The 14,003-nt window shown below is 41.5% G+C and overlaps 1 protein-coding gene across 2 annotated transcripts in view; it reads left to right on the forward strand.

Moving 5' to 3' along the window:
• Window positions 1–14,003, forward strand: part of cntnap2a (contactin associated protein 2a) — a 309,254-nt gene that overhangs the window by 239,529 nt on the left and 55,722 nt on the right. For both annotated transcript variants that reach the window (XM_037079757.1, XM_037079758.1), the window contains exons 16-17: window positions 10,420–10,576; window positions 12,603–12,730. In XM_037079757.1, the coding sequence (XP_036935652.1) occupies window positions 10,420–10,576; window positions 12,603–12,730 (285 nt within the window). The remainder of the gene's footprint in view (window positions 1–10,419; window positions 10,577–12,602; window positions 12,731–14,003) is intronic.

Genomic DNA, 14,003 nt, shown 5'->3' on the forward strand with positions numbered 1-14,003 from the left:
ACCACCGAGGGTAAGCCGCAAGCGAGGCTAAACCTCTGTACCGAGTATCTGAGTGTTAAGATCAGTATTGACAGGAGTGACACAAAAGATAAAGTACAGACAGCATTCAGCCCTCTTTCAGTCAGATTCAGAAGACTTTGTTTATCCCACTAGGAGCGCTTTGGTTGAAGCCTAGCACACACACTAAAACATACAGTAACATTTTGGCACAAACATAGATGAGTATTAAATAAAATAAGATAAAATGTGCCATGTAGTTGATTGGAATAAAGGAATCGATGATACAGAAAAATGTTAATCAAAACTTTGATTATCAATTAATGAAATAAAAAAGAGTAAAATCAATTGAGACAAACCGCGGAGGAAATGAAAGTTTTCGAGGGGTGGTTGGTTTTATATGCAAGTAAAGCGTAAAGGTGCGCTGACAGTAGCAGAGATGATTGTTCACAATTAGTCTAGTGTAATTTTCTTTCTCTGTCTCATTGTTTATGTGCACATACATTTTCCCCAGGATGAGACCTGATACTTGTGTATTTCCAATCATTTCACATGACAGTAAAAAGTAAGTTGTCTGGAAAGGGAGTGCAGCCTGACCATGGAAGGGAATAAAGTCAGAATTCATGAAAAAAAAAAAATTGTCTTCGAGGACGAAAGCCTGAAATCCATCATGCTTCTGACAACAAAGTGGTGCAATAATGAATGTAGCACCCAGTTGTCAGCAGGATGCACAACCCCTTCATGAGTAATACAAAGCCCAAAATGCTGCGAGAGCTTCTTTGATAGTTGATCGACAGTAGAGAGACTTGTCTGTGTTGTCTTGTGTCACCGCAGCACAAAAGACATCCAGACTTTGTCGTAGGTGTGTGCGTGCCTGCCCGTGTGTTGGAGCACGTGGTTGCATTCGTCCAAGTGCGGTCGGTTTATCGGTTGCATCCGCCCTCTGTGCTGAGCTGTGATGTGCCAGATGCTTTTGATTAAGGCTGTTGTGTTGTCTTAATTAATCCACCGGAAGTTTTTTTCTCTCTGGTCAAGTGACTAAATTTGAGACCTGTATTAAAAGGCTTCCACCAACTGCAAACTATTCAGCCACGTATTGTTACTAACAACAATAATATGGCTCCAACTAGTTACACAACGTTTTTATGCTACTGACAATGCTATAAAACGCCTTTTCATCTCTCTGTTCTACATAATCCTAATCCTCTTGTGTTGTTGTTCACCGAGCAGCGAACATCAAAGCTGAGCGTTGAACATCTCGTCAAAGTATAAATCATTATTCCTTTATGAAATTGCTAACCCTCGAAAAAACTTTCATTATATCTTGATAGCTTACGTGAAGTCTGAGGTCACACTGTTTGATGCTGGCTTTTTATACAGTCTATAGGCTGCGTGCACATCAATTTCAACCCACACAGGAGTTTTATTCTTGAAGGAGCAAATTATAAAAGTGTCCATCGTTGACATCCTTGATGAAGTTCAGTAATTGCATGAGCTATACTTGGGATTTTGCATTAAAAAGTGTTGACTTATTGCTCAAATAACATGACAACATGGACTATTTTTTGCCCTGTTTGACTGCATTAATTACTGCATACTAAATACTGCTTAATCAAGATGGAAAAAGTCAGTGTTAAATAACCTTTAACGACAGGATGAATCTTCGCACTCTTCGCAAATACAACCTTAGCTGTTATGTTGCTCAAGACACCCACAAGTTGTGACAGGCTTTCTTGTCACAGTAAAGGAAAGGCGGCAAACTCGCTCTCCCATCCCAATCCCTCCAAACGCCTCTGTCACAACTGATCCTTCGCTTCACCCTCTCTCCGTTTTCATGTACTTCCTTTTTGTCTCTGTATTCCTGGCTGCTCTGTTTTCCCTTTTCCACCTCTCGTTTTTCCTCCACCTGCCTTTCTCTCCGATATTCCCATTCTCCTCCCCTCGCTCGCTCCCTCTTTGCCCTCGTCTGTGTGGGGTTGTTTATGCCCCGTTCATCCACCTCTGTAATTATGAGTGTTGTACACTGTATCCCCATCCATATGACTAGCTGACGGATATGCAGGGAGATGGATGGTGTGAGTAAAAGAGCAGAGTGAAAAACGAGTGTGTCTTGGCAGAAGCCATTTTCCTCATGACACATCTGTCCATCGGCCTTGACCTGAGGGGACACGGCACTAAATCTGACTTATAGTCATAAACACAGAGACACACACACACACACACACACACACACACACACACACACACACACACACACGCACACACACACACACACACACACACTCTGATTGAGATTACCCCGCGGTAATGATGATTATAGTTGTTTATGGTCTTTAGCCTACACTGTTGTCAGTTACAATGGCTGCCGGAGGTGTGTGTTTTTGTTTGTGCACACATTCTGCTTAGTCTGTGCTCATGTTTGTGTGGATTCTCTTGCTAACTCGAGTGCATACTTTAGATTCAGGAAAAAGGGGGTAATTGCAGCAGAGTCGGGTTATTGTGTCCTTTATCAAGCAGACAAGCCAATTAGGGACACAACCATTGATATTAATTTTCCCTCCCCCCCCCTCTCTCCACCTCTCCTGGGTGGTTTTTCATTTAATGGCCGAGTAGGCTCCGTGATGACCTGTGAAGAGTTGTAGACGGGTGCAGGGGTATGCAGAGTGTGGCGTAGAGCGTAGCTATGTGCTGAACAGCGGACAGAGGAAGGAAGCTCCGAACTGTCAGGGAGCTGGATCGCATTATAAGTGCTCTCAGGTAGAAATGGTTGAAATAACTCATTACTCTTCCCGGGCTTGTTCTGCCGTGTGTTCTGATGTAGACAACGGCGATGTCTCATCTGACATCGCATGCACTGCAAGCATCAGTGAACTAATTTCTACCGTGTTCCTCTCTAACCTCCTCCCTTCACTGCCAGAATGAGTGATTATAGAATTGTTTTTGCTTTTTGTGACAAAGGGAAAATAAATCCACGTTTATTATTTACTTTGATGATTGAATTGATCCATTAGTGGCCTCAACACTGCACTCAAAATAACAGCAGGCCTGTCTAATGGGCACAGCTACACCTGTGAAATGAATATAGCAGTTGCTTTATTTTACTTGAGATTTCTGTTCCGCAAGTGTATGCAAATTGGCAATTATCTAGCCGCATTTGCATATTCAAGCAAAATATCAGAGAATGTGTAATAAAAAGGATAATTCCCTTAATGTGAGTAATCATATGGGAAATTCTGGTCATGTTATGTATCACATTGTTTATTTCCTCACATTCTAGGCCAAAATTTTGGTTTTGGTTGCGCTACCTTTATGTCATATTTTGTTTCTATCTATATCCTTGATATCCTTGATATCTGTTCATACATTTTAACTTACTGTTTCCCTCTCTTAATACTGTGCTTGAGTTTTGACAATACCAACCAACAGGCACAGTTTTGTGACATGCTGACTGTATTTCCCTCCTCATAAAACCTTTGCAGAGCAGATTTCTTTGACGAACTGAAAAATGTAATCCATTCATCAGTTTTCACATTATTTGTAGTTTTACTGCTTCACTTCATCCAAGACTGCTCCATGGTGCTACTAGTTGTCAGAAACTCAAACACTCAAAACACGATGAGACACTCATTCACCCACATTCACTCAATCAGGTGCACGGACTCACAAAGACTAACAGATCACAGGTTTGATATTTTGGTACGCATCACAGTCATCTGCAGATCGGACCGTTAAGGGACAGACAGGGATGGCGGAACGTGGTTCAAATGTGACTTCATGCAGATCACGTTCAGAGTAAAAGGGAGTATGCAATTAGCATGGATTAAAAGGCAGATTATTGCAGGGCTAATGAGAACATAAAGAGATTAGATGCCAGGAAAGAGTTGCAGAGACATGGGATAGATCCACGGATATGAAGCACAGAGAGAGAAAGAGGCAACTGAGACCAACTGATACCAGAATGCAAGGACAAGGTGTCCGATGCAGATACGGGAGAGGCGGGAGAAAGAGTGGCCTGGTAGAGCAAGAGATCCAGGGTAGAAAAAGGAAAGGTAGACAGACATAATAGGACGAAAGATATAAAGAAAGAGGCCTCTGAGACCAAGCGATATGAGAGAGCAAGGAAAAGGCAGGGAGCGAGTAGAAGAGAGAGGCCTAAATATGTGGGAGCCTTAGAGACGGAGAAAAGGGTGGCGGGGTCGGGAGGTAGGAGGAGGTATCTCGAAAGTAAATTGATGGATAGGTGGTCGGGGGAGAGGAGAAGGATTGAGACAATAGAAAGAGACAGGGGAGCGAGGCAAAGACTGAGACAGATTAAAAGGAGCGGAGAGGAGAACACACAGACGCACATATACTCGAACGGATAAACAAAAAGGCAGGCAAAGACACAAAGGCACACAAATTCTCTCTCTTTCTCTTGTCCTCCAAATGCGCGCACACACACACACACACACACACACACACACACACACACACACACACACACACACACACACACTGCATTATCTGTAGCTCTCTCTCGAGAGCACGGGGTATGGCTAATATGCGTCTCCGCGGTCTTCCCACAAAAAAACTGAGATGTTAAGAGGATAGGAGGCTAACAAAGACCAGTGGGTGTGGAGAGGAGACACCAGGCTCTGTGCACAACAAACAGAAATGCAAACAAATGATGACAACAAAGAACAGAAACCAGCGGCGAGATTTCAAAGACAAATTGATTCACAGCTTTGCGTAAAAACCCTCCAAGACTGAAAATGTATGTGTGGCTGTATACATGACGGGGCGTGTTCTTGTCATTGTCCAGAGCCCACGAGAGAGAGTGAGAGCGGGGGCATCTGCGTGTCAGTAAGTGCGTGCACGTTTCTGTTGTGTCTCTCCTGATGGGTCTTTTCCAGCAAGTACAGTCTGCTTAAGACTTCTTCATGCCTTTTTTTTTTTTCTTTTGTCTGAATAATACAGTAGATGCTTGTTAGAGGAGAGGAAAGAAGAGTATTGATTTCCTTTCACACTCTTTGGATCAGTGCAGAGAGCAGGTGAACTGTTGATGTTGTCACCTGAGCATGCATGCAGCATGCGTGCATTTGCGCTTTCACTGAGCGTGTGCACTCTGACATACACCTGTCACTCAGCGAGGTCAGAGAGGACAGTCAAGGCAATGATAATCAGCCTTTTAGTTGTAATGATTGCAGTACAGCTTATATCTAAGAGAGGTTTATGAGAAAGCCAGTCAAGGGTTATACCTTCCTGGCATTTCAGCTCTGGCTGACCACCTTTCTTAAAGACCATTATTTCCCAGACGGGGGGATATGAGGGACTGAGCATGTCGAGTGCCATTTTGGATCCACTGACCTTTCAGTTCACGCTGTGACGGGCAGTGGTGCAATCCTTTTGATATGATTTAAGTGTGGCCCATGTGCTTCTGTGGTGTTGGGTACGAGTACTGTCTGTGTGCCGCGAGGAAATCTGTGAAATCTGTGTGTTTGAGGCAACCAACAATCTATCCTCTCCTCTGGGACCAAGAAAGAGGCTCTCTCTTGCCTTAGAATTGTTTATAGTAGCGTTACAAACATTTCTTTCTTTTTTATCATGTCATTGTCAAACATTTACTAAACTTTTGTGTTGCTTTATTGATATTAATTCTTAACTTTAACTTAACTTTTATCACATGAACTGAGCATATCAACAGTTAACTAAATGTTTTTTACACCTACCAGACCTAAAGAAAGAACAATGCCTTGTTTGGGTTAGTGCATCCTTTACTATGCACTTAGTAGTAACTATGCATTTGGCAGTTTCTAGATCTTAAGCAAGAGTAATCCCGAGATGTTATAAAGATATGGATTGATCTGCTGCTAAAGCAGCCATTCATCATCATGAAGTACGTGCTGTATCCTGTAAATAATTGCTTAATGATTCAAACTGTACTAATCATGTTGCTTTGATATAAAGAGCACAATAATTAGAAGCAAATCTTCATCAACTGAATTCTCAAAGAACAGAACTGGATGAACACACTTGCAGTGGTGCACCTGTGTTAGTGCTCACACTCAGGTGAGGCCTTACGTTAACAATAAGAATGATGTTTGGTTCAGCTTATCACTATGGAGACTGATCGTGCTCTCTCTCCTGCTCTCTCTCTGTTTCTGTTTCATTGCTGTCCTTTCTTGCTGCCGTTCATCTTATCGCACAGCCTCCCGATCTCCTGTTCTGCGTCTTTGTCTTTCCCTCCATGACTCTATCTGTCTTTGCTCTGAGAGTGTGAGTCTGTGTGATACAGCAGACAAGATGAAGATGGAGACATTAACCTGTGTAGATAAGAAGGGGGGATAAGTAGCTGTGTGTGTGTCTGTAGGTGTGAGTGCACGCATGTTTTTACATGTTGTTAAAATAACAGATAGATAAAGCCGTCACAATAAGTCGTGGTGCCGTCCCTGCAGACAGAAGATGAACACAGCCCCAGGCCTTATCCCAGTCATGTCTATTTTCTTTTCTCCTGTGACCATTTAGTGTGTTTGTTGTGTGATTTGTTGTGTGGTTGTTTTATGGCTCCTTGAAACTTTCACAGCTTAATTTTAGTTTATTATGGCCTTGATCATCATTTTGCTTGTTACTGTTTATTATTAGTCATATTCTTCTGTGACAGTAAATGGAATGTCTTTGAGTTGTGGACAAAACAAGACATTCGAGATAGGGGCTGACATTTGTTCGGGAATCCCACGGGTTACGGGATTGCGGAGTCTACCTTACTATTAATCATGTGATTGGGACGGTACAGGATAAAAAAGTTGACGGGACCAGACGGGAGCGAGAACCAACCAATAGGACAGCAATGGAGGGGGCAAACACCCGCAGAGAAACCGATGTGGTAAAAAATGATTTGCAATGCAAAGTCAGAAGTAACGACCTATCTATTAAGATCACAGAACTGGACAACAGGGAAGTGGCAAGTATTACTGAACTTCATGAGAGTCGAGTGTGACGATGCAAAGACGGTGTATGCTGCTTGTAAAACGTGTTAACGTCACTGTTGTATGTTCTGTTTGGGTTTATTCAAATAAAGTAGGCATGGTATGACCCATGTATTGTCTTATTGTTTGTTTGTTGTTTTTTCACTGTAACTGACATCCAAAAGAGCTAGAAACAGGGACTTATCAGGTGGTCCTCCATAGAAAAACTATAGGGACCACAGGCCATGCATTATTTATGTTTTGTGCCCTTTAGTGAAGGTTAGGGTTAGGGAGTGGGAGTCATTCTGAATGGGAGCAAGATGGGAGATGGGGTCATTTTACCTTTTTTTTTTTTTTTTTAACTCTGGCCCGGGATTGGGAGGGGACAAGATTTTTTCCTGTGGGAGCTGGATGGGACAGGAGTGAAAATCCACCCTCTAATTTTAGGAGATCACCTCAAGAAGTGATTTTATGGACCAAACAATAACAACAACATCTTCAATGAAAAGATTATCAACAACTTAATCTATAGTAAATTAGCATTAGCTGCAGCCATCTTAGTGCCAGGAGTGTGTGCAATGCTATGGCAAGTGTGATTGCCCCACCAAGACTACTTTTACTAAATTCAAACTCAAAGTGCTGCTTCTGTCTTTATCCCTTTTGGTTTTTAATGTTTCATGAGAACAGGCACATACAGCTACCACTCCTTGGACTAATCATGCTGTAGTGAGACTTCTGATAATTATGGTGCGTCTGCTTTTTAAAACCCAGGACTTTTGTAAACACACATAGACACACACACACACACACACACACACACACACACACACTCACACCCATGCAAACGTGTTGCTAGACCTCATCTTGGCATTGCCCTTTATCTGCTGCTCACAGTGCGAACTCTGCACCAGCATGATTCTATCTCTCCCCCCATATATCTCCATCTATCCATGCTGTCATCCCCTTTTATCTCCACCTCCGCCGTCTTCCTTACCCTCCACTCCTCAGTGGTTTGTTTTGGCAGAGCTTGAACAGCATTACACAGGAGACTTAAACTGGCACAATACAAAGCTCCCCATCCACCTGATGCCTTGCTGTTCCGCCTCTCCTCTCTCCTCTCTCGTTTCTGCTCCCTCCCCCACCTCTCTCCTGTAGTTCCTCATTATTATATAAAATTAGTGGCAAACTTCTTGATCCCCACCTGTCAATAAAACTTAGCAGAGTGAAGACTCAAATCGGGTGTGTTATGACATGGCAGGGTTAGTGAAGCCAGGCAGAAAGTGAGAGAATGAGCCTTCACTCACTGTTGCACACTGCACGTTCTTTCTCAAACACAAGACAGCATGACTGTTGTCTTTCATGATTAGTTGCACCCACTATTACATGCCCATGTTTGCAACGTGATTCTTAATGCAAGACAGTCCATTATTCAGTCATCTATTTTTATATTCATGTTATAAGTAAAGGATCTGAATTCAAAACCTTACTTAAGTAAAAGTACAAAGGTATTTGCATCAAAATTAGATGAAAGTACCAAAGGTACCAAAAGTAATCAGTATGCAGAAAGGCCCATTTCAGAGAAATATATATTATAGTACCTGTTTAAAATATTGTAATACTTTAATATTGCAGCTGGTGATGGAGCACAGTTTTTTTTTTTATATTCACATGAGTAGCTCTACAGAAATGCACCATAAATTATCAGTTGATTATATTTTGTATTAATAATCTGAATTGACAGACAAATGTAGTGGCGTAAAAAGAACAATAATACCTATGAAATGTTGTGGGGAAGTAGTAAGTAGCAGAAAAATACTCAGCCTCATACTCAGTACATCATAACTGTACTTAAGTACAGCACTATACCTAGCTACATTCTATTTATCGAACATCTTGGAACATCTTTGCAAAAACAGAGGTATTGGTTAGGTGTGATTGGGAGTTTGGAGATGTTCGATGCTGAAAGCTTTTCACTGAATATGGGATATAGTTTTTCACTCGTGCAGCAATCATTTCATCTGACAGGACCTACAGGCAGCATAGCTACAGCCGCTCATCTTTCTCTTTGAATAGTGGCCACTCATCAGCTTCAAGGACGTTGACATGACACTCACTAATTGGGTTGGGGGGCAGGATGGTTGGCGTTTGGGGAGGCCAGAGGCTTAGCTTGGTTGGGTGTGGTTGGGGACGTCACTGACCTCTCTGTGAAGGTCTTAAATGCAAACTTGGATCCCACTTGTATGGACGTGCAACACAACCCCACACACACGCACACGCACAAACACAAACACAAATACACACACACGCTTCCACACAAAAGGAAGAGGATTGCGAAGTGTCAAGAGGAGGTACTGTTAATCCTATTGACAATGGCTTGTCTGAACAGTGGCCTGAAGAGAGATGAGGCTAATTCTTTTTATGAGGAGAATAAACCCCCAGGTCACAAAGGCCAACACACACACACACACACAGAATATATACAAATACAAAGAACCACATCCATGGTTGTTTACTGGAATTTAGCCCCAGTCCAGAAAAGTGTAATAATACAGTATATCATACCACTCGATGCAATTGTGCTGCATCAAGTCTTCTTCAATCCCCTTCTGGAAAAAATATGGCTCCGGAGATTTCATCATCTGATGGACTTTGACAAAGCGATATTGACAATGCGGCTTATTTTGCTGGAATAAAGATGGAAACGTAATATTGTTTCATCCTCTCTTGCTGTTGGTGTGATATATATCCTGGCACCAAAATATTTACACCTGTCTCTCTGTCTATAGTTACTGTCTCCTGCCAGAATACATTATCCAAGGCAGAGAAAACAATATTGCATTTCTTATTGAAAAGCGGCGGTCCTTCACCTTTTATCAACTCATTAAAGTACACACACACTCACAGGCACACATGCACACAAAGAGGTGTTTTAGCACCTCTGTTGTGCACATCTGTTGTTGTGCTTAGAAGTACCTACGTCAACACAAACACTTATTAACACAAACACATATTTACACAAAGGTTGGCACACAGTAATGCGAAAGATGGATGTAAATGTTGTGCTGAATCTGTGTTTTAATCAGTTCTAAAATCACAGGTGTGATCTGTGACTAAGTGTGCCTGCCAGTCTCAAAGGCATTTACCATCCAGCTGTGTTAAACATGTTGAACAAATGAATTTCATTCAGCATGCAGCTGCTCGCTGTCAATATAAATCACATTAATGTGACAAAAGTCTCAAACAGTTAATGATTTGACAATTAATCACTTCTAATGGGATGGAGTTTGGACAGTTTGGTAACACAACTTAATTGCCTTCACAAAAGTTTGTATCCCTGTCTCTGCTGTGTTTTTCTCTAAAAGGGCACAGCTAACATAGTAGTATTCAGACATAAACCACGAGGGACGTGACTATTCTTCTCTTGAAATGAACTCACACATTGTTTTTTGTTTCGTCTGTGTCTGTGTTTGCTCCCCAGATGGGACCCCTTACACTTGGTGGGTGGGTCGGGGCAGCGAGAAGCACTTCTACTGGGGTGGCTCATTGCCCGGCATCCAGAAATGTGCCTGTGGCATCGACAGGAACTGCACTGACCCCAAGTACGACTGCAACTGTGACGCAGACAACAAACAGTGGTAAGTCAGACCATTACAAACAAGTTCAGCAGGAGCACAAACAATTTACGTCGTATTGATTGGCTTCCCCTCACTTTCAGTTTTGCAGAGACTTAAGAAAAAGTTTGCAGCAACAGCTGGCCCTATAAAGTGCCCTATCACTAATGCAACATTACAAGTGGGTCATCTGAGGTTCAATGGCACATATATACTGTCTAAAAAGTACATTTACATCAGAAATTTTACCCAAAGATCATCGGTCGTGTTCATGTCACTATAAAACCTTAACACTCAAAAGCAATTGACTGCAATCCAACAACAATACTGCTTCTGTATTCTGTATGTAGCTTTAGCATTTGTCTTTTAGTACGATGTCACATATGTATTATAGAGTTTATATTTTGGGAAAATCAATACTGAACATTAAACCAGATCAAGATTGTTGATACAAGCTAGCCAGAGCTGACACTCCTCATAGCTGCTCCAATCAGTCATCGACCAACAAAGTGTTAATTTAAACTGCATTCATCCAGTAATTGAACGTACAGCTTGATACACATCGTACCTGTAACTAAGGAGGATTGGGCTTAGTGAATGGTCAGTTATCGTAATCACAGTCAGTGATAAATAATTCAGTGAAAACATGCGTTTTAACTAGTGAGGACTCTTACTATTTGAGGGAAAGCAGCTCCACAGGACAGTAGGGACTGAAAATGTCTTGGCCAGAGGTGGCTGAGGGACACAGGAGCGTTTGACATTCAGTTAGCCCTCCTGCAGATGCCCTCAGCTGGTCAGCTGAACTGGTTGAACTTCAATTCAACTTTAGCAATAATAAATGTTTTTTTCAGTCCTTTACAATACTTTACTTCAGACTTTCAACTGTTTTAAAATAAATCTAATTTTTGAAAGGGATTGTAAAGTGTCAATCTAAGAGCCTTTTATGTTACATAAGTAGATGAAGAATTTAATTCTGGTTGATATTCATGTAGAAAAACATCCCTGAATTTCTGCAACAAAGAACTGGACCTCTTGCCTGAAAAACTGCAGTATGGTATTGCTCTATCGACTGAACTTCAAAGAGAAACATGTCATCGGCCACAATGCTTAAACTAAAATTGTCACCAATCTAACGCGTACGATTGCATTTATCTGTCAGCTCAGACGCTGCCTTAGCCGGACTGTCTGACAAGGTGTCTGACTTAAAAGGCTGAAGTGACTGAATGATGAATGCCACCATCAATGATGCGTTTATTTAGGACGGATGTTTGCCTCCAGAACAGTTTGTGTGTCAAAGCTCTTTTGGCCAGTTGATTGATCTTCTCATTAAACCAACTGCATCGCTGTCTTCGTGTGTGCATGCTGTATGTGTGCACACTGTATGTTAGCAAGAAGAGGCGATTTCATTGGCTTTCATGTCCCCCCCACCCCCCATCTCTGAAACTGATTAGATTACAAATGTCTTATTTTGTCTCGTTCTCCCCATTAATATTATATGCATTAATGTCTCATTGTTTGGCTGAGTGAGTTTTTGAATTATTACCCAGATAACTCTATTTCCACTCATTACCCATACTTAGGCAGCACATAGAACCACATATGAAAGCACAAAGCCATAAATTGGATTCTTACTGTTTTACTTCTAAACTGCAATGAATTGCAAACAATTCAAGTCAAATAGTGAAGAATTAGGAACACGTCCTATTCAAACTCCTTCCCACTTTGAAGGCTGGGATTTAAATATTCAGTGTTTGTAACACGTACACTCCCCTTCTCATCCGTAGACTAAATTAGATGCCACCCCACCCATTTATCCATTCATGCATGCATCTGTCCTTTGCTACTATTTAACCACATACTAAACGTGTTACTGCTGTCTTTTATATACATCCCGTCCTTTAACTATTGTGTAGTGTTATGTTAAGTTATGTTATGTTAATCACACATGTCTGAAATACAAGCAGAAGATGCAGAAGTTGCAGATTTTTAACAGTATTTGACCTGGATTTTCCTCTTTCCATTGTCTGCATGTTTCTTTCAACTCACTCAGGAGAGAAGATTCTGGTCTTCTGGTGAATAAAGAGCATCTGCCAGTCAGCCAGGTTGCTGTGGGTGACACCAACAGACCAGGCTCTGAGGCCAAGCTGACTGTCGGACCGCTACGTTGCCAAGGAGATAGTAAGTGTTGCGTCATGTACATGTGTATTGTGGAGTTGTAGCTCTTGATGCAACCTTCTGCAGCCATCTTAAGCCTTTTTTGGCTGACAAGAAGCCTGGACAAATATAAATCAGGGCCATGTTAGAATCCAGAATGATGACTGGCTCTGTGCATTGGTGCTACAAAGTGTTTGAAATGTATTCAACTAATGACTGAATCTGGGACATACAATAAGAAACTTTAGCTGATAATTCAGTTTGGTTAAATTAGTGCTCTTGCTGCGCTGATAATATTAGAGGTTACTGATTTAGAATAAAGCTAAGTAGTTCATGACAACTTAATTAAAAACGGATAAGGAATCTATCTCAGAAATGTCACTGAAACCAAATTTGCAGTGTTTCTTTGATATAGTAATAATATAAACAGTATTATAACTGAAATGACAGCCTGTATCCCCCATGAGTCCTGACTTTGGACTTCAAGGAGGATCTGCAAAGAGCATGAAAAGGTCAGTTAAGTAGCCAGTAGCTAAATCACGCTGTGCCTCAGAACTCTGAAGAGGTGAAAAAAGGAACCTTTGAGGCAAGAGATCTGCACTACAATGGCCTAATTGAGAGGAAATACGGTATGTGTGTTAATGACTTCCTCCAAGTCAGCCGGCCGCTGAGAGGAGTGGGATTCATTTTCAAAATACATCTCAGCTGGATATAGGAGCATGACTGCATAACCTTTGCGAACAACTCATCAAAGGTTGAATCAAGAGATCACCTCCAGTCTCTTTAATACAGCCCCTATTAAAATACCCCTGCTGACGTTGTGTGTAGCATTTGAACAGCTGGAAGAGCACAAAGACATTTTTTTTTTTCATCAGATGTCAAGCTGTAAGAAAATCCTGGTCAAATTGTTAATAGCACTAGAAAGCACTGTTGAAATGATTTTATACGGTGTGATCATTTTACTGCATGGCAGACTTTATAGAGTAGATGAGACACTGCATTCAACAAAAGTCTCCAGGCTAAACAGCATAGTAGTAGATAAAGGTCGTCTTGCTTGTTAAGATTGCTCCTTGGTGTCTGTTGAACCATGATAGTGTTGTGTCTGAATACCATAGCTAGAGGAGGTCAAGTAGCACTGCATGGAAAATGGAACATAATCTAAAAATACTACAATCGCATTTTCCTATATCTTTTATCCAAAGAAGGTTCCTCAGGAGATCTGCCTCACATATAGGGAAGTAACCTAAAACCAGAGTGGAATGTTTCTAAAATAGAGACAGAAAAATGACTAGATAGA

Source organism: Acanthopagrus latus, chromosome 19, assembly GCF_904848185.1.
Source record: "Acanthopagrus latus isolate v.2019 chromosome 19, fAcaLat1.1, whole genome shotgun sequence".
Taxonomy (NCBI): Eukaryota; Metazoa; Chordata; class Actinopteri; order Spariformes; family Sparidae; genus Acanthopagrus; species Acanthopagrus latus.